Source organism: Grampus griseus (assembly GCF_964374135.1).
Source record: "Grampus griseus genome assembly, chromosome: X".
NCBI classification, from domain to species: Eukaryota; Metazoa; Chordata; class Mammalia; order Artiodactyla; family Delphinidae; genus Grampus; species Grampus griseus.
Window position 1 is genome coordinate 20,643,545 of NC_138999.1, and position 26,147 is coordinate 20,669,691.

General features: G+C 43.0%; 1 protein-coding gene across 1 annotated transcript in view; it reads left to right on the forward strand.

Moving 5' to 3' along the window:
• Nucleotides 1-1,689: 1,689 nt before the first annotated feature.
• Nucleotides 1,690-26,147, forward strand: part of PDK3 (pyruvate dehydrogenase kinase 3) — a 67,302-nt gene continuing 42,844 nt past the window's right edge. The window contains exons 1-2 of the mRNA XM_082681297.1: nt 1,690-1,964; nt 24,338-24,479. Of these exons, the coding sequence (XP_082537423.1) occupies nt 1,859-1,964; nt 24,338-24,479 (248 nt within the window). The 5' untranslated portion in view covers nt 1,690-1,858. The remainder of the gene's footprint in view (nt 1,965-24,337; nt 24,480-26,147) is intronic.

The following is a 26,147-nucleotide window of genomic DNA, read 5'->3' on the forward strand; positions in this document are numbered from 1 at the left end:
ATTTGCAGCTTAGGTTGGGAAAAACCCCTCTCCATCGATATTCAACTTCTTCCTGCTCATCGACTCCCACAACTGCCACCAAGTACAACATGCTTCCTGGTAGCACCCGAGAAAGTCACTGGAGGAGTCACAGGCCACAGGTCTTTTTGTCTGCCCATGCACACCAACACGATTGCTTAGCTCTTCTGGCAGAGCTCTTGGTTAAAGAGGTTGTTGGTATGTTTGTTCAGCTTTTTGTTTTGAAAAGACATGGTAGTCTACATACCATACCACCACCAAGATGACCAAGATGTACTTGAAAATCTAGAAGTGAGGGAGGACCAGTGGATGTCTTTGAGTGTACGTATTACTTTTCTCTTTAAGTTCAGAGTAGAGGTGCAAGCATTAAGCAAAGAACTGGGTGCACAGAGACCCAATGAAGGCACAAAAGCTAAATAGCTACACACCAATAATCTTACTCACTGAGAAAACCAGTCCAATCAGACCAAAGCAGTGGTTTCCAGTTACATTTTTACCTTTCCTCAGAGAACATTCTACCTTTCATTTAGTTGATGTTTATACGTTGCCAAAAATAAAGCAAGGTTTGGTGGAAATAGTTAAAGCAAGCTGTACTTCATACCTTCACATTAGGAAATAATGATTGCATATATTGAGCCCTGAGGTCAAGTTCACTCTTATACAAACAATGCCTAACCTAGTGTAAGTGTAATACATAGTGTAAGCACAGACTCCTGTCCAGAAGTAGTGGTGCTGGTGGTGGTGAGGCATGAAAAAGAGTCAGGGGGCTGTCCTATGGTGGTGGTGGAGGTGAGGGGGTATGAAAGACAGTGCCTAAGACCTTAAATTTGATCCTTTTCAATGGTAGCGGTTGGGGGGGGTGACATGAAACAAAGAGACAGTGACCTTACAATTAATCCTGCCCAGTGGTGTTAGGGGGAGTTCACGGGGAGGGGGCGAGAGGGGGAGGGACTAAATGAAGTGCCATTGACCTTATAACTGACCCCGTTCAATGGTGGTGATGGCGGTGGTGGCATGAAACAGTCAGTGACGTAACAATCTTGCCCAAAGGAGTTGGCCCAGGCGGGTGGGGGGGGGGGTGGCTATGAAACAGAGAGTGACATTACAGTGAATCCCGTCCAGTGGTGAGGGGCAGGCAGGAATCCGAACCAGTGAGTTTATTTTTGCCCAACGGTGGTGGCTGTGGTGGAGGGCATGAAGCAGCCAGTGTAGTTAAGTGGTAAACAGAAGATTTAATAGTGTCAAGACGCAACAAATACCCTGAAGTGTAACAGTCAGCTGATCCAGGGAAGGCCTCCCGGAAGAGGTGCCTTCGGTGGAGAGGGGCCTTGAGCAGCGCTTCGGATCGGATTCCGGGCGAGGGCCCCGGATCTCCTCCCAGTCCCCTTGTACCTCCGCCACCTTTCGGCCGCGGAGGACGTAGCCCGGGACAGGACAGGGTGTAGATGCACTTGCTGGGCCTGTCTGGGTCCCGGGAGCGAAGGAGGGGGGCGCCCCCGGCTGCACTCCGGCAAAAGAAAGCGAGGGCGGCAGCGGCCAATCAGCAGCCAGCGCGTGCGGCCGCGCGCCCCTCGCGCCCCCCGCGCGCCGCGTACGTACGGCGGCTGGCTCCGCCCCCGTGGGCGGGGCCTGGGGAAGCCGCGGGCGGGCGGCCGGCCGGGGCACGGGAGCTGCTGGTGGTGCTGCTGGTGGTGCTGCGGCGGCTGCACCCGCGTCGCCGAGGCCGAGACGGAGGCCAGGGTGCGCGCTTGGCGAACTTGCCTAATCCGCGCGGCTCGGCTCCACCGGCCTTTGCGGCCGCTTGAGCGTCTTGACTGGTCTCTGCGTTGCCCCGACGAGGATGCGGCTGTTCCGGTGGCTGCTGAAGCAGCCGGTGCCCAAGCAGATTGAGCGCTATTCCCGCTTCTCGCCATCGCCGCTCTCCATCAAGCAGTTCCTGGACTTCGGTAAGTGCGGGGCCGCGGGTCGCCACGGTCCCCACGGCCCCGGGGTGTGGGGCCGCTGCCTTCTGGGCCCGCCGCCGCAGGTCTCCGCCGCCTCCGGGCAAAGTCCATTGGAACCGCGGGCGGGGCTCCGGGGTGCCGGGGGGCTCGGATTTCGGGGCGCAGAGGGGCATGGCCTGGCACCCGCACACCCGCCGGGGGCTTACCCGGAGACACAGAAACCGCATCCGAGGAGCCTCATTCCGGGCGGGACTCTCCAAAGCTGCCGTCGTTAGCTTCAAATCTACTTGACACAGACCTCACCGCCCTTAAAACTTCGGAGCGGAGTGTGGGTGGCTTTTGAACGTTTTTGTATTTAGATTCTTTTTTTTTTTTTTTGGATTGGGTAAGAGCTGTTTAGAAACACTTTGAGGTCGAATAAATTATGCAATGGCATTTTGTTCCTTTTCTGCTCTTAAGGTGCTCCTGTCTGGCCGGAGCGCCAGGACTCGAACTGCTGTCTCGTTCGTGCAGTGTTAAAGCAGTTAGAGGCCTGGACTGCAAAAGCCTTAGATGCTGGGAGGAGCGGACGTGTGGGCTCCTAGCGTCAGAGCAGGGTTTCGTGCCAGCACCTTTCGCCGCGCCTCTCCTTCTGTGTCCCACCTTCTCCCCTGTCGGGCGGGACGGTGGGCAGCTTCCACGAATTGAGGTGGGAGCGCAGAAGACCCGGCCCCCACCCTGCCTGAGGCCTAGCTGAGATGGGAATAGATTCCACGACCTTCTGTTAACTGGATCGTGTTTCCCCAGAGTGGTGCCGTTTCAAGCGCGGAGGGAATCCTCTAAGTTGGGTGAATGTGAGGCAGCTGGTTGTGGAACACCTGAAAGTATTAAAACAGAAGTGCGCACCCAGCTATCAGGAGGGAACGCGGCATCCTGGAAGGAAAAGAAAATGGAGCAGCAAAGATGTTCTAAGCTCTCGAGGGAAAATAATGGGGCGGCTGGTCGTTTAATGACTTTTAAGTAAATGTCAAAAGATGGTGTCAGGTAGGCATAAAAACCTAAGTGCAAAGTAGGTAGCACATTCGGAGAAGACCCAGTAAGCACCATGTGATGTTGTCCATACTTAAGTTAGGATAGAAAGAGAGGAATAGGTTAAAGTTGAGACCAAATTAAATTTTAAGAAACCAGTTTGCCAGCGAATGATGAGGAAAGTCAGGGTTCAGTGACATGTTGATCTTTGTATCTTAAACTTCAGTCCCAGAAGCTTTTCAGTAGTTTTACTTTACCATCTGTGGCCACTTGTGAGAATTTTAGAGGTTTGAGGCAGCCCCCAGACTTCAGAGTTTAGAAAGAAAATGTCGCTGTTGCTATAAATAGCAACATTCTGTCCCTAATTTATGGTTTAGAGAGATTCTGAAGGTATCGACTTTTCATTGGGGTAAACTGAGACAGGTTAATTCACAGTAAAAGGAACAGAAAGAATCCAGAGACTCCCAGTTCCTTCCTTCCACCCTCAAAGTTGAAGTGATAGCTCTCATAGCTTGGCGAAATTTTGGTTGATTTATTTCTATAGCAGCTAATATCTACCATGTTAATAGGTGTCTTGGCAGAGATGTTATTTGAGTAGGAAAACCACAGTGGGGCATAGTGTTATCGTGGAAAACCCGTGGGACCATTATCTGGAAAGAAATGTTCTAATTCTTGCTCTGCCACTGACTCAGGAGCCTGGCCTTGGCTAAGTGACTGAACCTCACTGGGGTTCATTGTCCCCGTCAATAAAACACGTGGATTGTATAAGGTCATCTCTAAAGCACAGTTCCCAAACTGTGTGATCCTAATTTCCAAGGAAAAGGGATGAGCTTTTTAAAAGAAAACTACCAAATCTTTGGATAGGTATTTCCCGTAAGAGCCTTCTGACCTATTTTGGGAAGAGTGGAGGGGATACTCTAATCTAGGATAATGGAAGAAGCCTAATAATTGAAGTCTTTTCCTTATAAGGAAGCTCACAGAAGAGCTATATATAATTGTAGTGGAATGTGCTAGAAACTCAAGGCTCATTTGTAATGCCCAGAGACGAATCAGGTGGCAGGCAGTCTATCTTTAATGCCAACAACTAGAAGAGGGTTGTCACACAAAGGCCATTTCGACTTCTCCCTTTCTCTTGGTTCTTCCAGCTCTGGATAGAAGTCCGATTTTGGCAAGTGGTGCGGGAGTTTGAGAATTTAGCAAGGATGTGGGGATATTTTTAAGGTGAGAAGGAAGAAGAGTAAAGAGGCTTTATGCCCCTGAATGATTGGAGAACACTGCAGGGGAGGGCCACCTCCAGTGCTTACAGGCCCTGAGTGGGAGCAGCAGATGACTACACGAAGCCAGCTTGGGGTGGGGGGCCGTGGCAGCCCCGTCCACCCCGTCTATGCTGGCTCCGGAGGGGCAAGCTGACCGGTGCTGATTCAGTATACTTTCAAGACCTAAGGCTCAAACAGAACAGACGCGTGAACTATGCTGACCCACAGACTGCCACTTCGTGACGTTCTCCCTGGCTACTTTGCAAACGGGACCGAAGTTTTGGACTAGAATACCTGGACAGGGACCAGAGAAAGAATATCCACGGAATTTCACGTTTACAGTATTTGTTAGAACCGCATCAACAAATTGTGGTTTCTGTGGGCACTGAAGCAGCTTTCTTTCGCGAATGTATCCCCACTAGTAAATGAGATGATCTTCCTTGTTTAAGAGGGAAGGCTAAAACTGTGTGTTACTCCAGAAGCAGTGACTTTATTTGAAATGAGGCCTGCTCAATCTCAGCACTCTTGACTTTCTGGGGCAGGTCATTGTTCGGTGGAGGAGGGGTGCTGTCCTGTGCGTTGTGGGAGGTTTACGAAAGCAGCACCCCTGGTCTCTCCGCACTAGATGCCAGCAGCACACCCCGCCCCCCCCCCCGCACTCCCTCCACACATGAGTTGTGACAACCAAACATGTTTCCAGACACTGCCATGTCCCCCAGGGGAGCAAAATGCGTCACCCTCTGTTGAAGACTACTGCTGTAAAGCATTTAGATGCCTGCATGGTCTTCATGCCTGTGCCCCAGTCCTCCAGACTTTACTATAAATGTTCTGGGGGGGCTGGGCATTGTTATTTTTGGTTGTTCTTAAGCATAACCAGGGTTGAGAACCACTAATTAGATGATCTTCTGGATCTAGAGTTGTCCCCCTTTCATCCGTGGGCCGTATTTCTCTATGCCCTTTAAAATAAGAAGAGTTTTCTTGAGCTCAATCTTTACTTGAAACATGGCCTTGCACACAGTTAGCAAGTTTAACAAGAATAGCAAGCGTTCTAAATGGATCATGAGTTTATAAGGGCAGTAGTGCGTTGTGAAAGGTGAGATTAAAAAAAAAAGAGATTCTTTTTGGCCTGAGATTATAGTTACATGGTTCCAAATTCAAAAGGTACGAAAGGACATAGAAAAGTCAGCTTCCTACTTTTGTCCACTAGCCTCCCCATTTTAAAATAAACGGCAACTTGTAATACTTTTGTCCGTACCTTTTTAAACTTCATTCCTTAGACAGCTTTCCATATCGTAACTGCAGAACTTCCTTTTTCTTTTTTATGGCTTCTGAGAATTTGTTTATATGAGTGTACTATATTCATTAGCCAACTCTCTGTTGACGGCTAGTAGGTTGTTTCCAATCTTTTCTGTGACAGCCTGTGCTACGCTGAATTACTGCATTCATCATTTCATGCGTGTGTGAGTATATATATAGGACAAATTCCTAAACATGGCATTTCTACACCAAAGGCTATGTGCATTTGAAATTTTGATAAATATTGTCAGATTGCCTTCCATCGAGGTTGTCTGTCTATCCTCTCACTAGAAGTTTCTGAGAGTACCTATTTTCCTACACTTTTACCACATTGTTGTCAAACTTTTGATAAGTGAAGAAGTGTATCTAGATAAAAGTTTTTTCTCCTTGAGGAAAGAAATTTTTTAAATTGAAGTATAGTTAATTTATAAGATTATATTAGTTTCAGGTGTACAGCATAGTGATTCAGTATTTTTACAGAGTAAAATATTTTAACTTTAGCTTTTTATTATGGAAAATTTGAAGCATATACAGTACTAGAGAGAATAGTTTGATGAAATCCTGGGTTCATTATATTGATCTGCACGTGCTGTTTGTCTGTGGATGTTGTGTGTATGTGCAGTCTTAGATTTTCTTATCAATGTCATGCTTGTTTCAGAAGAAATACATTTTTTTCTGCACTAAGACCAGTTTATCTTTTGAACTATGTGTTCTTCAAAGATCTGGTAGAATCCACCCATGAAACCTTTTAAACCTAGTGTGTCTTGGGGACTGTTGCTTTTTGACAGGTTTCTCTAGTCTGTGGTATTGATCTGGATAGATTTTCTCTCTCTTCTAGAATCCATTTTGATGTATTTCTCTAGAAAATTATCCTAGTCATCAAGGTTTTAAAGCCAGTTTGCAAACTGAGATAGTAATTAGTCTTAATTTTCTCTGTGGCTGATCCTCCTTTATTCCTTCTATATTCTCCCCCTCTTTTGTGATTAGATTAGTTGTTGGTTTATATGATTGGATTCACTTATTAGCTTTATGACTTTTGTTTTCTAGTTCATTAATGTCTACTTTGATTTTATTAATTCCCCCTCATGTGCTCAGTGTTATTTTTTTTCTTTTTGAATGGCAAAATTCATTTCTTCTTTGTTTATTTCAGTATTTAAGGCTACAGGCATTCCTCTGAACACTGCTTTAGCAGCTGATGTGTATAGTGTTTGATGCTTTTTCTCCCCAGCTCTTCTGCATCTTCAGGTTTTTATTCTTATGTGAACTAAGACTTGAGTTTTATTTTATTTTATTTTTTTATAAATTTATTTATTTATTGGCTGCGTTGGGCCTTCATTGCTGCGTGCGGGCTTTCTGTAGTTGCGGCAAGCGGGGGGCTACGCTTTGTGTGGCACCGGGCTTCTCACTGCGGTGGCTTCTCTTGTTGCGGAGCACGGGCTCTAGGCGCACGGGCTTCAGTAGTTGTGGCACACGGGCTCAGTAGTTGTGGCACGCGGGCTCAGTAGTTGTGGCTCGCGGGCTGTGGAGCACAGGCTCAGTAGTTGTGGCACATGGGCTTAGTTGCTCTGTGGCATGTGGGATCTTCCCAGACCAGGGCTCGAACCTGTGTCCCCAGCATTGGCAGGTGCCTCCCAACCACTGCGCCACCAGGGAAGCCCAAGACTTGAGTTTTTAAATTTCCAGTAGAAGTGCACCCTGTGTTTTAATTTTGTTGATTTTTACTTTTGCTGCATTGTGATCAGAGAATGTTATCGGAATCATTTCTTTAATTTATTGATGTTTGCTTTGTAGTCCAATCTGTGTTCATTTCCTGTCACTGTTCCTTGGGCAGCAAAAAGGTTATGTTCTCTTCTCAGGTTACAGAGCTTCATATATCAAATCTACCATATTAATTATTTTATTTGAGTTTTCTATACCTTTGCTTTTTTTAATCTACTGGATCTGTCATGGGTCAAAAGAAGTTCAGGTCTCCTAATAATCCGATTCTGTTTCTCCAGTTATTGCCTATGGTTTTTGCTTTGTGCCTGTTAATGTTGCATTTGCTGCTTAGACATCCTTAACTGTCATTTCGAGATGCACGCTTTAGGGTACAGAGTGCTGCCCTTTGACTAGTTCAGTGCTTTTTGGCCTGGATTCATCCTTACGTGACATTGAGATCCGGAGCCCTATCTGCCTCTTGTTTTCATTTTCTGCTAGAGCATTTCTGAATTTCTTGAAATGTAGTATAAAGCTGGGTTTTGCTTTTGTGAGTCAAACTTTTTCTTTTATGTGGTTAAGTTTAACCAGTTTATATTATTGATATGACAGATCTGTCATCTGTAACGATAAACATCTATAATTTTCTTTCACTTTATGTCTTTAATACCTGTAATTTTTCTACCATATTATATATCTTGCTTTGTTTTGTTATATTTCTTTCAGTAATTAGGTTGGAATTTTTGGTTCCAGGGATTATCTTTCTACTGATTTATTTAGACTTTCTTTGTCCAGTATGGTCACCACTAGCCAGCTGAACCTGTTGAGCCCTTGAAATGTGGCTGTTGTGACTGAGAAACTGAATTGATTTAATTTACATTTAAACTTAAAAGTGACACTTGATTCAGTTAATTGGAAAACTTTTAAGTATGTTTAGAACAGTTTGGATATGTGAATCTACCTTAACTGTAAATTTGATGAAATCTAATTATAGGCCAATTATTTCTGTTAGAAATTTAGCTTTTGAATTGAGATGTAAGTATGACACACTGGATTTCAAAGACTTAATATAAAAATACTAAACTATCTCAGTATGTTTCTGTATTGATTCCACGTTGAAATGGTAATTTTGGGGGTATGTTGCATTAAATTAAACATCAAAAATTTCACCTGTTTCTTTTTATGTTCATATGGCTGCTAGGAAGTTTAAAATTACGTGTGTGGCTCACAGGTTTCTATTGGACAATGATATATTAACTCCTTATAAGGAGTAATAGAAATATCACATTTTAATGTTCAGAATAAACATTTATTGATTTTATTTCTCAGTTTAACTTTTACTCTTTTTTTCCTGTAAACCTGTTGCTCTCAGGAGTTTTGGACCAATTAACTGTCTTTGAATGGCAGTTAACGTTACCGTGGTTCTTTGTGATGTTTGCAAAAGCTTGAGGTCTTTCTGTTAAGTGGTTGTTAAGAATTTAAAGTTCTCTTAGTGATGTAAGAAAAGGAGAACTTGGACTGTATGACATAACTTAAAGATAGAACCTTCTGAATCTTGAATGAGTTCATAGGAAATGATTCACAGTTTCATCTGGACATGCTTTTCATCTTTCAGCTTTACCCTGTCCACTTCGGGTTCCTTCATTAATCACTCTGATCCGCTCCCTACAGACTGACTTTCTGTTTTATTTCCCAGTTGCTTTGCACTCGTCTTTTGCACAGCTGCACTTGTATTAAACATATTTGCTCCTGGCTCCTGTTCTTTGATTTTATTCTAAACTGTCTCTTTCCAGAGGGTAGGCACTCACCTGTTCTTTGTACCCTTTTCACAGCTTCCTCGGCTGTTTGCTTTCTGCCCAGAGTGGGCGCTTCATAAGTGGTGATTATTGACTCCATTTAAAGGTTGTTAAACATTATGTCACTTTAATTTAGTCAGTTGTTATATAGGTGTAAACTTCTGTAATGTCCCCACATTTAAATATAGCATCTCTGAAATAAAACCACCGGAAGATACGTTGTCTGACAATAGGTTGTCTGACAGCTCTGTCTTCTTTTCACAGAAAAGATTTCTGTCATAATTACACTGGTTCTCTGAACCTTGGAGCCTTTAGCTATTAGAAGGAAGCAACCAGTTTCCCTGTTTTTACTCTTCTTGAGGTTTGAAGGCCCAGCTGCCCTCTGTTTTCCTTTAGAAAGTATTTTAAGATTCCAGTATCCACTGCGAAGTTGACTTTGGTTGCAAATGACTGCTCTTCGGAAAGCCTTGAGTTTCTAAGTCACGCTTCTTAAAGCCTGATTACTACTGGGGAGAAGAGTGGTTTTGTTTCTGGAGAAAATGAGGAGAGTTTTTGGGTTTTGTTTTTTTTTAATTGTGTTAGGAAAAGAGAGAAGCAGTAGCATTTTGTTTCTGAGTGTGTACATTTTGTACCTTTACATATATGTACATGACACACCTTTTCTGTAAGAGATGATGTTCTTCTGTGAGGAGTTGCCAAGAATTAGACTAATCTGTTTAGAGACAGAAGCTAATGATTCAGAATTAAAGGGGAAGAGTACAATTTCATTTAGGGTAAAGATATCTAACGTGGCTTAATGCACCTTGATCAATATTTAAGTTTAAAGAAAGAATTGGCCTTTTGGGCCCTAAAGATCTGATATGACTGGATTTCAACATAACCTGGTTTATCAGGCTCTGAGCGTTTAAGGTGTAGTTCCAGCTTTGTTCGTTCTCTCGGCAGTTTTGTGTGCTTCTGAAGGGGAGACATGGCCACACGTCCTGACCTCTTGATGACTGAGTGGTTTCGTCCCATTAAACTTTGGGAAGTTGATCAGATTGTTGGCAAGATTTGAGAAACCATGGTCTTATTACTGGATGGAATCAGAAAATATCACCATAAATTTTCATAAAATGAAATTCTATTACTTTACTTCCATGATTATCTGATTTACTTCCATGATTATCTGATTCCAGAGTTGGACAAATCCTTTTTTTTTTTTGAATGCCATGGTCTAAGACAGGTTATCGAACTATAGCCCGAGGGCCAGCCACCTGTTTTTGTGTTACAATTAACAGGCTGTATTTTTAAGAGTAGTTTTAGGTTCACAGCAAATACGGGCAGAAAGTACAGGGAACTCCCATACACCAGTGTGGGACATTTGTTACAGCTGATGAACCCACACTGATCCATCATTATCACCCAAAGTTGATAGTTTCTATTAGCGTTCAGTCTTTGTGTTGCATGTGCTCTGGGTTTTGCCAGCACCTATTTTTGTAAATAAAGTTTTATTGGACCACAGCCATGCCCATTCATTACATAGCGTATGTGGCTTCTGTACCTCTGCAACAGCAGGGTTGCGTAGTTGCCACAGAGACGATTTGGCCCACAAAGCCAAAATGTTTACCATCTGGCCCTTTACAGAAAGTTTGGACCTCTAGTCTGAGACAGTTTGGCTCCCTGTTAAAGAAGTGTGCAGTGATCGCTGTTAATTGGCATTTCAATGATAAAGCTTTGTTTGTCCGGCATGCTAGTAACAGTAAAACTTGGCTATCTGGAGTGTGACTTTTGGGGTAGCTAGGACTCTTCCAGGTGATCGGTGGCTTACCTATAGGGTATGTGCCCCTGTGTGGAATTACCATGTGAAAGGCTTGGAGGGATTTTATAGCTTTAATCTCTAGGGCTGTCACCAAAGTTTAAGTGTACCGGTTTCTCCACAGCCCTGCCAAAATGAGGTTTTATGACTTCAATTGTATAGTAGGTAACATAGAAGCTAAAAGTTTTATCTTTTCCCCTTGTGGGTTTATTTTGTGCATTTTGGTGTGTGTGAAGTGCCCTTGACCATTTAGTAACTGGACTCGGGAGTTTTAATCATTTGCGTGCACTCCCTGTGTCTACTTGGCATAGTAAGCTATTGTGCTGTATATCTATTGTTTCCTCTTGTGCTCCCTTCTTTGGTAAAGTAATTATCAAAGTATACAACTAAAGGCGTTCGGAAAGAATATCACCTCTAATTCTTCCATCCATTTTTTGGTGATAGCGTTACATCTTTTGCCCATATATTCACATATGTTGACACTGATTATTGGTTTCCTTTTCATTTAGTGCACAGTCTGAGTTTTAATATACCCAGTCATTTGCAATGCTTTTATCATGGTCAGATTTATCACCTAGAGCAGTATGTAAACTGTCACTAAATCCCTCTGGAATTTGTTGCCATCTCTGTTGGGACGTTTGCAGTCAACTCACTTTTACTCTGTTCTGCTGTCCATTTGCATAGCAGCAACTATTAAGACCTCCCGTCTTTCTGTCTTGTTGCTGCTTTATCACAAAGTTCACAGAATAGTTTATATTTGTGGATTCTCTCTGAAAGGACAACTTTTCTGATTTCGACTAAATATCATACGCTAACTTTTGCCTTGTGATTTCTGTGAAAATTTGGTGATGGCAGCTCCTTATTTATTAGTTTAGATGTTTAGAAATTCTCGCTGTTCTTGCCCACTTATTCTTCTTGGTAAATTAGCTAAACTTATAGAAAATGTGCTAAGGGAACTGTGGATGGGGTACCTGGCGTTTATTGAAACTAGCCTGGAAGCATCTTCAGGTAGCCCGTTTCACCATATTTGTGGCAGAGCTGGGTTTGATTGCCCTTCATATCCCTCGAGGAGAACTCCTTTCCTAGTCATTGTCTCATCTTGACTGAGATTATTCTTGCTGCTCTAATGAATGGCACAAAAATTACAGCAAACTATTTATTATATATTACACAGGTCGATATTTACATTCCCTGTGATTGAATATTTGGGGTTCTAACTTGGTAGATTATCTCCCTAAGCATCACCCAAGCAGTTGTGATTTTATTTTCAGTCTTAGACTTGACCTCTGATTCCACTCAACCATTTGAGTTGTACGAGTGTTTCTTTCTTACTAGGGCATGGAAGTCAGTATATAATAGTTTCACTGTTGGGAATAAATTGCTACGTATCTCTTAACATTTTCTCAAAGCATGAAGTTAAGTATTCCCATGTGTTGTTGGCCGGAAGACAGTAGGGCCCTTTGAAACATGTAACATACATACCTTTTCCCAACAAATTATTACGTCTTCATTGACCAGAGCATATTCAGGGTTTACCTGAACCTTCCCTTGGATCTGTTCTAGAAGAGTCCAGTGTTTCCTTAAGCTTGGTAGCAGATGCTCCTTAATACTTGACTGTGCACTTTGTATAAATCTGGTTAATTTCTCCTCTTCTGAGAAGAATAGAAAGCAAAGTGTCATTGCTATATTAACATTCCTATATTGGTCATGTAATGCGCTCAAGTGTGGTCAGTTTCCTAGGAGGCTGAAACAAAACTCAAACGTGAAAATAGAGACTAAAAATCGATGGGTCAGTGAAAAAGTTGGGGATGCTTAATAGCCACTGTCTGAGCCTGAGGAGTTCTTTGGTTTATTCCCTTGTTGAATTTCCTGTGATTAGATGCTAGTCAGTGGATCTCAGTCCTGGGTGCTTGTGAGAATCATCTGGGGAGCTTCTAAAGCTCGTGCCACCTGTCCCCCCACCCTCACCCTGTAGAAGGCAATTACATCAATCTCTGAAGGTAGGGTCTAGGTGCTGGTATTTTTGACTTACCCAGCTGACTGTAATGTGCTTCCAGAGTTAAGAACTGTGTTAGATCTGGTAAAAATTTTTCCCAAGAGCTGTGAACCACTTTAGGGGATAAAGTCTGTGAGATGCTGAAGGTTAACACGTAAGGAGTTTAGGAGTCCATCAGCATTTTTTTTTTTTTTTTGGCCGCGCCGTGCAGCTTGAGGGATCTTCGTTCCCCAACCTGGGATTGAACCCGGACCCTCAGCAGTGGAAGCACTGAGTCCTAACCACTGGACCGCCAGGGAATTCCCAGGAGTCCATCAGCATTCGTTGAACTTTCTGGATTCGGAATGGAGTGGAAACTGAGAAGCATTGGGGAATTGTCGAGGCTTAGTTTCTGCCTTTGAGGGGCTTATAGATAAATGAGAAGTCGAGACAAATATGTCAATATATATATAGGCTGTCCAGAATGTATGCATCCCATGAGTTTGTGTCATGCTTTCTCTACCTCTCCCTTGGAGGTTCGTGTAATAGAGGTGGTTTCTGGGTATGTGTGAAGTGTTAACCCAATTGTCCTTTATCCAGAGCATCCTTGGAGGCTTTCTTTGTTTCTTTCTTAGTTTTTTGGTAGAAAACCACTATAATGTATGTACTCTTTTTCTTGATTTCTAGCTCCTTTCATTGGCTACTCACTCCTAGCAGTGCTCTCTCCACAGTTGTCCCAGAATGTACATTAGGCAAGGTTGGTGTAGGATAAATAACTGTAAAGTGTACAAACCAGAATCTTATCCTCATAGATTGATTCAGTGGGATCCTGAGCTTAACGATCATCTGTCCAACCTCCCCAGTTTACACATGAGAAAGTAGAAGCCCCGAGTAATGAAGAGACTGCCCAAAGCATCAGCTAGTTGTTGACCTAACATCTTGGCTGCCTCTTCCAAAGTGAGCCAGAAATTATTCTTTCTAGGAGGTGAAGGGAACTTATATTTGTGTACCGCTCTCCACCAGACACAATAGCAGTCAGATGTAGCTGTAATTCTCACAGCATCCAGGTGAAATAGATGTTTCCATTTTTTGGATGAAGGCGCTGAAGCTTAGATGATTTAAATATCTTGCCTAAGGAAAGTTAGGAGCAAAACCACGGTTAAAATGCAGGTCGATTGAGCTTTTAAACGTATGCTTTTTTTCTTTCAACTTAACATACCATTTCTTACCACATAATATACCATTTGCCACAGTGCAATTCTTTCTAGCAAACAGAGTCTCTATTAGTAATGCTTGGGGTCTTGTCTAAATTTGTTCTTTTAGACAGTCTGGAAATTGCATAATCTAATGTTTGTCTAGTCTTATCATTTCGGAGCTATCAGATTGCTACCTCCTTCGTTTACTTACACTAGAAACAGTTTTTATTCTGAGGACCTACACTTGTTAGTTTATTGTCTTGTTAGCCTATTGTCTCTCTCTGGAAATATGATAACGGGTCTATGTGGACTTGTACTCAAGGCTTGGTTTCTGGTGCCTACCACCAGTGCGAGCTTGGGCAAATCACTTAATCCCACTACACTTCGATGTCCTGATCTACAAAATGGAAACGATAGCATCGAATCATAGGCCTGTTGCACCCATGAACTCGAGAACATGCAGCACGGCGCATGGCACATGGTAGGTGCTCAGTAGATGTTGGCTGTGCTTTTGTTATGGGAAGTTAGTGACACAGCATTATCCTGGACAAAGTCAGCTTCCTGCTAAGAATGAAAACTGCATAGGGAGCTCTTAACCTCGAATGTTAATTATCTTAAAGTTTGTTGGCTGAAGGTCCCAGCCATATAAACTGATCATTTTCCAAGAAACGTAGCACTTTCAGCTCGTTTGTGCTTTGAGCGTGACTGGCTTTGGATCTTCTTCATTCACTGTAATGGTTAACTTAAGGTTTTGCCTCAATTAACCTCAACGATGAGTACAGTGTGGTGTTTACTTAACTGTTCCTGCTTCCATGACAACAAGACATTCTGTAATCCACCGTTAGGACTAGATCCTAAACTCCTTTCTGGAATTAGGACGATGTGGATCTGTGTGGTGTTAGCTGGTCAAAGCTCTATTTGTGATGTCAGTTCTCAACACATCCTTGCCTTTTCTGTCCACTCGCTGGCCTGACACGCCATATTGACAATTACTGTCACTTTCCCTCACCTTCCTTGTCTACCTTTTGGCTCTTCTTCCCCTAACTATAAGGATTGGAATACCCCTAACCAGATATACAGAATGAAGTGATCTATTAGAGGAATTTACCATTACCAGCAAATGTCATCTTGAACCCCTGAATTTTATTTGCTATTGTAAGTTTATACTGCAACTTACTAGGTATTTTAAGTTTCAGTTCTAATCAGGAAATATTAAACACCTGCAATGTGCCAGGTATTGTGCTGATGGACTGTTCAGTTTTTTGAGGAATCTTGGGATCCATGGGACATAGACCTCAGTGACTGGGAGTGATGACAGAGGGGTTGCCCAAGCCAAGGGCACAAATTGTGGGCCCACGGTGGAATCTACTCACAACTTGGTTTGGCCTTATGTGGCATACAGAGGGGCAGGTTTCTCACTAATCTGTTCATGGATACATATATTTCGAAAGAGTCAACAAATAGGATCTCTAAAGAGAGAGGATCAAGGTACTAGTGGCTGTCGCTCATGTTCCCTCAGCACAGACATAGATCTCCTTCAGGGGAGGATCCAGTAACCCTCACTTACCTTAATTAAGAACCCTGTCGTGATCACCCTGTACCCTCTTTTCTTACAAGAGCGTCAAAAACCATTACATGAAGGGTAGCATGGGCTTCAGCCCCCATTAGGAAGTTCTGCATATAGTAGCACGTTCTGTATGAGATTTTTGTTTGTTTTTAGAATAGAATGGCTCTAGTAGGGTGTTTTTCTTTAAAATAATAGAACGGCTCTAGTTATAGGAAGACCTTTTTCAGAAGACTGCTTTTTTCTTTAAAAACTCATTTTTTAAAAATTGAAGTATAGTTGATTTACAATGTTGTGTTAATTTCTGTTGTACAACAAAGTCATTCAGTTACACATATATACATTCTTTTTAAAAATATTCTTTTCCATTATGGTTTATCATAGGAATTTTTTTAATATTTACTTTTATTTATTTTCTTTTATTATTTTTTTGGCTGCTTTAGGTACGTGGACTTCTCTCTAGGTGTGGCATGCGGGTTTTCTCTCTCTAGTTGTGGCACGCAGGCTCCAGAGCACGTGGGCTCTGTAGTTTGCGGCACGCAGGCTCTCTGTTGAGGTGCGCAAGCTCAGTGGTTGCGGCGCACGGGCTTAGTTTCCCCGCGGCATATGGGATCTTAGGTCCCTGACCAGGGATTGAACCCGTGTCCCCTGCATTGGAAGGCAGATGCTTTACCACTGGGCCACCAGGGGAAGTCCCTATCATAGGATATTGAATATAGTTCTCTGTGCTGTACAGTAGGCCCTTGTTGTTTATGCATTCCATGTATAAAAGCTCACATCTGCTCACCTCAACCCCCCACTCCAGCCCTCCTCCGCCCCCCTCCCCCTTGGTAACCACCAGTCTGTTCTCTATGTCCTTGAGTCTGTTTCCATTTCGTAGATAGGTTCATTTGTCATATTTATAAAAATTATTCATTTATTTTTGGCTGCGTTGGGTCGTTGTTGCTGTGCGTGGGCTTTCTCTAGTTGCTGCGAGCAGGGGCTACTCTTTGTAGTGGTGCGTGGGCTTCTCATTGTGGTGGCTTCTCTTGTTGTGGAGCATGGACTCTAGACACGTGGGCTTCAGTAGTTGTGACATGCGGGCTCAATAGCTGTGGCTCACGGGCTCTAGAGCACAGGCTCAGTAGTTGTGACGCAGGGGCTTCGTTGCTCCGCGGCATGTGGGATCTTCCCGGACCAGGGCTCGAACCCGTGTCCCCTGCATTGGCAGGCGGATTCTTAACCACTGTGCCACCAGGGAAGTCCCCATTTGTCATATTTTAGATCCCACATATAAGCGATACCGTATGGTATTTGTCTGTCTGACTTCATTCAGTATGATAATCTCTAGGTCCGTCCATGTTGCTGCACATGGCATTATTTCGTTCTTTTTATGGCTGAGTAGTATTCCATTGTATATATGTACCACATCTCCTTTACCCATTCATCTGTCGATGGGCATTTAGGTTGATTCCACGTCTTGACTGTTGTGAATAGTGCTGCTATGAACATAGGGGTGCATGTATCTTTTTGAAGTATAGTTTCGTCCAGATATATGCCAAGGAGTGGGATTGCTGGATCATATGGTAATTCTATTTTTAGCTTTCAGAGGAACCTCCATACTGTTTTCCATAGTGGCTGCACCAACTTACATTCCCATCAACAGTGTACGTGGGTTCCCTTTTCTCCACCTCCTCTCCACCATTCGTCATTTGCAGACTTTTTAATGATGGCCATTCTTACTGGTGTGAGGTGATACCTCATTGTAGTTTTGATTTGCATTTCTCTAATAATTAGCGATGTTGAGCATCTTTTCACGTGCCTATTGGCCATCTGTATGTCTTTGGAGAAATACCTATTTCAGTCTTCTGCTCCTTTTTGGATAGGGTTGTTTGCTTTTTTTGTTGTTGAGTTTTAAAAGCTTTTTAAAGTTTTAAACTTTAAAAACTTTTTAAAGTTTACATAGGAAATCCCTATGTAAATATGCAGTATTGTAATTTATTTGACTATTCCCTTATTGTTGGATACTTAGGTTGTTTACAGTGTCTCTCCCAAACCTTTTATTTGGAAAAATTTCAGACCTCAGGAAAAGTGATAAGAACAGAAAACACCCATGTTTAGCACCTAGATTCACCAGTTACTTTGCTATATTTGCTTCTTCCCCCTTGCATCCATCCCTGTCCGTATCTCCTTGCCTCCCTCTCTGTATACACCTTTTTTGCTGAACCATCTTGAGAGTAAGTTGCAGATGTAATGACTACCTCTACATACTTACATATATATCCTAAGCATGAGAGTACTTTCCTAATAGCCACGGTACAGTTATCACAGCGAATTTATCATTGATTTATAATATAATTGAATATTCACATTTCCTCTAATGGCTCATGGCTCCTGTATTGGATAGCTGGGGTCTAGAACATACTCAGGAGGCACTGTGGCCCCAGGAGGGGCTTCTACCTCAGTAATGCAGCACCAGGGATAGAGGGCAGGAGTGAGAGGTAGGAATGGCTGGGTGAAAACTGGAGAATGAACCAGAAGTCTGCAAACAGAAGGGTTACCCTCCATCCTGATCATCAGAACATTAATAGGCAGGCACTTACCCCTAGGCCAAGTGAAGGGCAAGGAGGAGGTTCTTCTCTAAAGACTCTGAAAGAACTGTTTAAGGAGAATAAGGGAAGCTGGTGTGGTGTTAGGACCCCACCCAAAAGCCCTATGTAATCAGGTGTTTTGGGTGCTCACTTAGTCCTTAGGCTGCCTCACTGAACAAGCAAGGATCGCCTGCCGTCTGAGGGAAGCCTACAGCAAGAGAAACTAACATAAATAAATGGCCCCAAAGTGACTCCAAAGAAAACAAATTCAGGTAGTAGAAGAGTGCTTTAAAGTATAATTTGAGAAATAAATCATCTTGTACACGTCCTTCTGAACATCTTGGGGCAGATGGTGTTTTCCAAAGATGGCTTTTCTATGATGTGCCCTTGCCAGCCCTCCACCAACGCAGGGGGTCTGATCCCCTCCCCCGGAGTCTGGGCAGGCTGTGGTTGCTTAGAACAGTTGAGTATGGCAGAAGGGGACTAGCTGTGTGACTTCTGCGGCTGGGTCATAAAAGGCCATGCAGCCTCTGCCTTGTTACTGAAGCCATACAGGAATCCAACCAGCCCAAGGCCGCCATGCTGTGAGGAAGCCCATGGTGAGGCCACCTGGCGATGCTTCAGTGGACGATCTCAGTCAGTAAGCAATCGGCCCAAGGGTCAGATATGTGAGCTGGAAGCCTTCAGGTAGTTCCAGCCCCCACGGTCCAGTCACTCTTCCAGCGTTTAAGTTTTCCCAGCTGAGGTCCCAGACCAGCCTTCCCTCCTGTGTCTTATCTCAATTCCTGACCCACAGCATCTATGAACATAATAAACAGACATTGGGCTGAAAGAAATAGTGTAATAGCTGCATGTTGTTGGGGCATTGAGTTTGATAGGGAATGAGGTGTGTGTGAAATACCTGATCTTTGGCTCTTTGGCTCTGAAGTTTCTGACTTGCTGTTAGTAATAATAACCCAAATGGGCCGGCCTAGAGTGGATGCAGCCTCAAGTTTGGTAGACCCCAAACCCACTACCTATTTTGATCTCTTTAAATTCAGGAATAAGTTTTCCCAAACACAGGAAAACTGTTAAACTTCCCAGGCAGTGAAACACTATTTCTGGACATGGAGTAAAACAAACATTTTCAAAGTATAAATGAAGCTAAAGAAAGAGGGGGGATTCTTTTGAAGGATATTCACAATCATTTGGTAGCTCTCCATTCACACTTACGGTTGTGTCTTCTGCAGGACTATTCAATTAATTATTGTTTATAGCCCTGGTAAGTTTGAGAATAAATTACTTATGCTAAAATTCAGTGTTGTCAGGAGATTGAAATCTTATAAATACAACTGAAGAAAAATCAAAGAGCTGCCCCTGAAATATTATTTCCTCAGTTATATTTTACCCATATTAACATGGCTAATGGTAAAAATACATTGTAAACTCAAACATTTAATTGACAGTAATTAGAAAAAGCAGCATTATCAGAATGAGCTGATCATTCTGTTGGGTTTTAGTGCCTTGCTGGTAATTTTTCCGTTTTTTGCCCTCCTTTTCCACTCCCTGATTCCCTTGCTTACACTCCTAAAACATCCCTCACCAAGCCTTAAAGCTGAAAGATGTGGATAAAGATAGCCTTCAAGTAATCCAGACAGGAGACTACATTTTTGGGAGTTATGTGCTCAGCTCTCTGCTTTAATTATAAGATACATTATCAGGTCATTTCATTAACCGAAGAAATAATTATTTTTTCTGCTTCCTGTAAATTAGTCGAAAAGAGGATTTAGAGATTCACCAGAAATATATGCCACTGTGGAAACCAGGTATAAAGAATAATGTCGGAACTCTTGCTCTCAGAAGGCTGCTCAAATGCTCCTTTCTTATCAGAGACCATCCCTGAGAGGGCTCCCCGTATTAAATCAGAAGTCATGTATGGAAAAAAAACAAAACAAAACTCATTTGTGTATACTTACTGCTCTGTGGTGACCGAAATGGGAAGGAAATCCAAAAAAGAGGGGATATATGTATACATATGGCCGATTCACTTCGCTGTGAATCTATTGAAACTAACCAAACATTGTAAAACAACTATACCCCAATTATAAAAAAAGTCATTTGTGTTTCTGTGTCTGTTTATCCTGTGTCTTGGTGAACTGGAAAGCCATTTAGAACCTTTCTAGACAAAGCCAGTCGTACCTTTTGCAAATGTAGTAATTGTCTCTGACTTCTCAATGAAAGGGCGAAGTATGAAAAACAAACAAAACAGAAGAGAATTAAAGGGTCATCAAAAGAGGAAGAAAAACTGAAGAAATACACAAATGTATCTAAGCCAGTGACTTATTTGCGTTCACGAAATCAGAATTTTCCATGCCTCTCACACACTGCTTCTTCGTCTTTTTCTGAACTGATACTAGGGAAAATTTTAATCGGTAAATTTGAATAAGATGAAGTATATGGAGAAATGCAGAATAAAAATAGAAAATCAAAATTAAGGAATGCAGAGAAGCCAAGTAAGCGGGGAAAAAATGAAGTCAAATGACTGGGAAGAATAACTGGAAAATACTCAATATGCCAGAAGCCTTAGAAAAACAGAACCCTTTTGAGAGGACATTCAGTTAAAACCAAAAGTTTCTTTTTGGTAAGTTAACTAAAAACAAGATTGTTTGAACCCTTTGATTTAAACTGAATATTTAACATTAATACATAAGATAAAATACTTTCAACTTATATGAGGAAAACCACAGGAAGGTTAAAACAAATCAGGCATTTCATATTTATTTTTAGGCTTACTAATTAACTAAAAAAGACTTATCCCCCTGTTTAAGCTGATGTATAATTAAGGTATCTGAGTACAAAGAATTCGTCTGTAAAGCTAAATTAGAATGTAGGAGGCAAAACCTGAGATTTTGCAGGTACTCTTTCTCTTAAAAATACAAACTTCTGAAAGTATTCTCTATTCTTCTAGTAAATCGTTGAGACACTCCCACAGGTGAGGCAGTCTAATCAGTGCCACGGGGGTGGGGGCGGGGGTGGAGGTGGGGGGGTATAGAGACAAAGTTTCTTTCAACACTAGTTTATGAAAGGCTGATAATCCAAGAAGCCTAGAATAAAATGCTGCCTTGAAATGTTGGTTATTTCAGGCCACGCCTAGTAGTTAGTTGAGTCTTCCAGTTAGTGCAGAGTTGACCAATGGAAACACCAAGGCCTTTTATTTTAAAATAAATAAAATTGGATGGTAGGGACACGGAACATACTTTAATCCTTTTTTAATTATGTAGAATCATCAGATGAGCACAGGCGACCGCGCTGAACCAGAATGCAGTCACGCTCTCAGGGCTTAGCCTCAGACTGTTTGATCTGGCACCCCATGGCCTTGGGCTGCGCTGCTTTATACAAGCCGGCATCATTAGTGATTGCGATTTAATGAGCCCCCTCTTCTCAGTTTTAAGAACCTGTTCGTGTTAAATGTTGAGCGCTTTTTAACCCTTGCTGCAACCTCTGCGAAATCGGTCCTGTTCTTATTTTATAGATGGTTACACCGAGGCTTCGACGTGTAATGACACTTGCCGGTGTTCACGAAGCCAGTGGATGCTCAGGACAGGATTCAAAGCCAAGTCTAACTCTGGCATCTGATCTCGGCATTACTGTCCTGCCGGACTGCGGTCTTTTAATCTGAATTCTGAAGTCCAAAAAGCTCAAAAAATTGAAGTTCTTTTTTTATACCTGCTGCCCAAACTAAGTCCATGGCAAAACCTAGCCTGCAGTGATCTGGGGGCCGTGGTCTTCCCCTGCTCAGTGTCGACGTTCACAGATTGCGCTGTAGCTGTACTGTGTCTGTAGAGTAGACTGTTTCACGCAATGGAGGCACGTACTCTTTTTAAAACTGAAAACCTTTCAATTCTGAAAGCCGTCTAGCCCTGTGGATTTCCAGAAGAGACGTGCACCTGACTGCCTCTCACCACCTGGCACCTGCCAGACGGCTGTCACTTCCCTGACCCTCCCTCTTCACCCTACTCCCACCCCCAGCCCCACGCCCCCCACCATGCTGTTGATGTGCTGCTCCTCGTGTGCTCTGGATGTGGAAGTTTAAGCATGTCAACTTTCAGTACCCCTAAAAACTCAGATAATTTTTCAGAATCCTAAGGTCACACTGCTATTTCCAGTTCCAATTCAACACTACAGGGTTCTCGCTTCTTCCACATTCCCTAACTTCCTTCTCCGCCATCATTTTTTTTGTGCTTTTTTTTTTTTTTTTTAAATGTCCTTTCTATTTAACCAGGGTACAAGGTATTTCTCCTGGTATGTGCAAACGTACATGCACATTTTAACTTAGATAATAGGTCCTTCATTTTATAATGAGGTTCATTCTGAGTTTTGAAATACCAGCATTTTTAGTGCACTTAAAATGATTCATCCATAAAAATTATATACAGAACATTTTAGGAATTATATATATATATAATCCAAAGCAGCCTGAATCACCTTAAGTGTTAATCATCTAAGGCCAAATGAATGTGTATGGAGTAAGTGTTGGAAGGTCATTGCTGAGGTATTACACTCCTCTTGCTTTTTGGAGTATTTCCCTTAGGAGGAAGGGCAAAGGCAGAATTATTGATTAAAGATTTACTGGAGGCCTTCAATATACTACTCACTTAGAATGAGGTAAGTGAGGGATGGGTTAAGAATTTAATCTTTTATTCTGACTTTTTTTGGAAATGGAGAAAGGGGGGCAGGGGGCAGTGGAGGGAAGAGGTTCTGCAGATGACTCTCAAAAGTGGGTTCTATGGGACTTCACTGGTGGCCCAGTGGTTAAAACTCCGCGCTTCCAGTGCAGGGGGGCGCGTGTTCAATCCCTGGTCAGGGAACTATGATCCCACATGCCGCACGGTTTGGCCAAAAACAAAAAACAAACAAAAAAAAAACAGTGGGTTCTTTTATTTCCAGTCTTATTCCGTGAGGACAGGAAAGAATTTGGCTGGAAGTGTTAGAATGGATTTACTTCTGAATCTCTCTTGCTGTCTTCATCACATTTGGAAGAAAGAGGAGAGTTTGGAGGAGAAGATCGCTCGATGAGCCCTGCTTCTCTCTCTCTGGGCTTGGCCCCGAGGTTGCCTATTTCCCAGCGGCCTCCAGGGAATATGGGGCATCAGGCAGGCCTGTCCGAATGTGAGAGAGTTGGGACAGACCCATCAGTATCACAGAGGACAGAAGAAGAACTAATGTTCGCCGAACACTTGATCTGTGTCAGGCTCCATACATGTTGTCACATGTAGTGTTTACAAAAACTGACGTTTCATCCCCATCTTACAGCTGAAGGCCGCTGAGCCTCAGAAGTTAAGAAGCTTACCAAGGGTAAATGGAGAAGTCGAGGCTGAAGCACATTTCTGTCCCCAAAGCTCATGTCTTTTCTATCACATCCTCTATCCCCCAACTATCACTGGGTTTACAGCAAGGTTGGAGTTTGGGGGCAAGACCAGTCGTGTTACTGCTCTGGTCACGTGGCAGCCGGGGAAAGGGCTCGGGTTCCTCTTTCAGGTGGCCTGGTACCTTTTCTCTCACTGTGCCCCTCGTTGCGTACATTGTGTGCACAGCCAGCGCAAGGCAGTCAACAGAAGACTCCCTCTCTGAGCTCTGTCTTCCTAGTCAACACTGTATCTCTGTCCTCTTGGACATGCTGCAGTCCATCCCTCCATTTCTGAGGCCACCTGTGAGCTGGCTTCTCGGGCACCTTCCCGAGTCCTGTGTCTCGGTCAGAGCTGGGGTCTGTGGCTGCTTCCTGGTCCCTGAAGAAACACATTTGAAGAAAATCTTAGGAAGCAGTCGGCCCGCAGTAGGTGAATAGTTGTGGAATGAATGGGTCTCTTGCCTTCTGGAAACCCCCGTGAACAGGAGTGGGTTTACATGTTCTCCTACCTTTGTACTTGGCAGTTTTCCCACAGCGTTCATTTGAAAACAAATTCAGATTCTGTCCCAGGTTACTTTTATACCGCCACTGGTAACACTAAGGATGTATTTGTGCTGAGGGAAAAACACTGCTTTCAAGGTTGCCTCTTGGAATAAGGGTTCTTTTTCTATTCTAATTAAATTATTTTCTTAAACTTGCTGTTTCAGAGGATAAATATTTAACTAGAGACTGCAATATTACTTAATTTTATCTTCCCGACCAGTCACTGGGCTACCATGAGAACATTTTATTATTCCGTTAGATTATAAAATCATGGAACATTTTTCATCTCTTAATAGGGAGAGATAATGCATGTGAGAAAACTTCATATATGTTCCTACGAAAGGAGCTTCCTGTGCGCCTGGCTAACACAATGAGAGAAGTTAATCTTCTGCCGGATAACTTGCTTAACCGCCCTTCGGTGGGATTGGTTCAGAGTTGGTAAGTAAATAGTGTGGCTTCAGATGGGTCTACCCAGAATGCTCTGAACATTTGGCATTGGGACCATTCTCCCTAAAAGTACACGTACTGCTTCTGTGGGAACGAGTCATTCAGGATGGCCGGGTTTCCCAGGTAATTAAAAGTTGGGTTTTTTTTTTTATTTTAACTGACAGTGTATAATTGTCCTAAGGAAAATACTTTTCAACTGTACTAGACACTTTCTTGACTTTTCAAATTTTTTTTCTGGTTATAAATGTGATTTTTCATTGAAGAAAATGGGAAAGTACAGAAAAATATAGAAGAATAGCAATGCAGTGTCCCATGTGAGCAGATCTGCAATTCTTTGGATAGGGGGATGTTGCTGCTTTGATCCAGTCTCTGCCGTGTTTTTTCTGTTTTCCTTTTAAAGAAGTTTTTAGAAGACAGTACTTATTTTAGGACAAATTAAGTCATTTAAAGGGGAACCTCCCATGTGAAAAATACGAGCTAGCTGCTGTACCTCATCTCCCCCATGAAAAGTCTGAAGTATCTTCACAGAGTATGTTAGCATCAGTCAGGTGTAGCTCTGATGCTTAAAGCATGTGCTGTCTAATTGAAGAAGTTGAATTTGTGACTGAACTGCCCACTCAGTAGGCAGAGTGGGATGGGTGAGTGGTGGGAGGGAAGAGCAGGTGGTGTATTTTTAGAAAGGGATTTGCATAGATTTGAGAAGCGCTCGCTTGTCTCCTCTGTATTCTACAAGCAAAGAAGTCCCCGTGGAGAAAGCTGGAGGGGTTCAGGAGGCCAGATGCACAAAGTGCTCTCAAGCCAGCACTGAGGAGGTGCCATGGGGGCCTGGGGGAGGGAGGTGCCGACTGTGGTCTGCGCTGCCCCTTGGTGCGGGGGGGGGGTGGGGGGTGGAACTGACAGGGACAGGGAGAGCAGTTCAGGGGATGGGAATGATGTAGACAGATATGGGGAGAGCGGAACCATGAATTAGTTGGCATCTAGAGTATTAACGGAGGCCGGGCTACTGAAAGATGGCCATTCAACAGTCATTCCTCAGTAATACTGATTATAATAAATTCTTAGGGTTGAGAATGAATCATCTGAGAAACACTCTATTGGGTGGTCCGTCCTTGTCCCAGACAAGCAGCAGCCCCTCACCGAGGCAGGCGCAGGGGCCCCGGGACCCCAGAAAGCTCAAAAGAGGTGGCGACCATGGCTCCCATCTTAAGGTCACTTGGATTCTACTGTAAACTCATAGCTTGTTTCAGGAACAGCGAGTACTTGTTTGCATGAGACTTCTTTATTGCTCCAAGACCATGATTAGATCTCCAGCAGAAAGTATATAAGCACTCCTGGGAGCTAGCTACTGTGCTGGGAATTCTAGATAGGCTAGCTGGCTTTCAAGTCCCCGGTCATGGTGGCAGTGACAGTCAAACATTTACTATCACTTATGTAAAAGTCACTTCAGGGGCTTCAGAGTGAATTGCTGACTCACATTACTGAGTCAGCTCTTTTTTTTTTTTTTTTTTTTGGTCTCCTTACTATTTCTCTCCCATAGCCATTGCAAACTTGTGCATGTTACTTCTTCCCTTTCTTTTTTAAACATTCAATTTTGAAATAATTGCGTATTTAACAGAAGGGTTTGCAAGACTAGTAGCAAGAATTCCCATATCCTTGCAC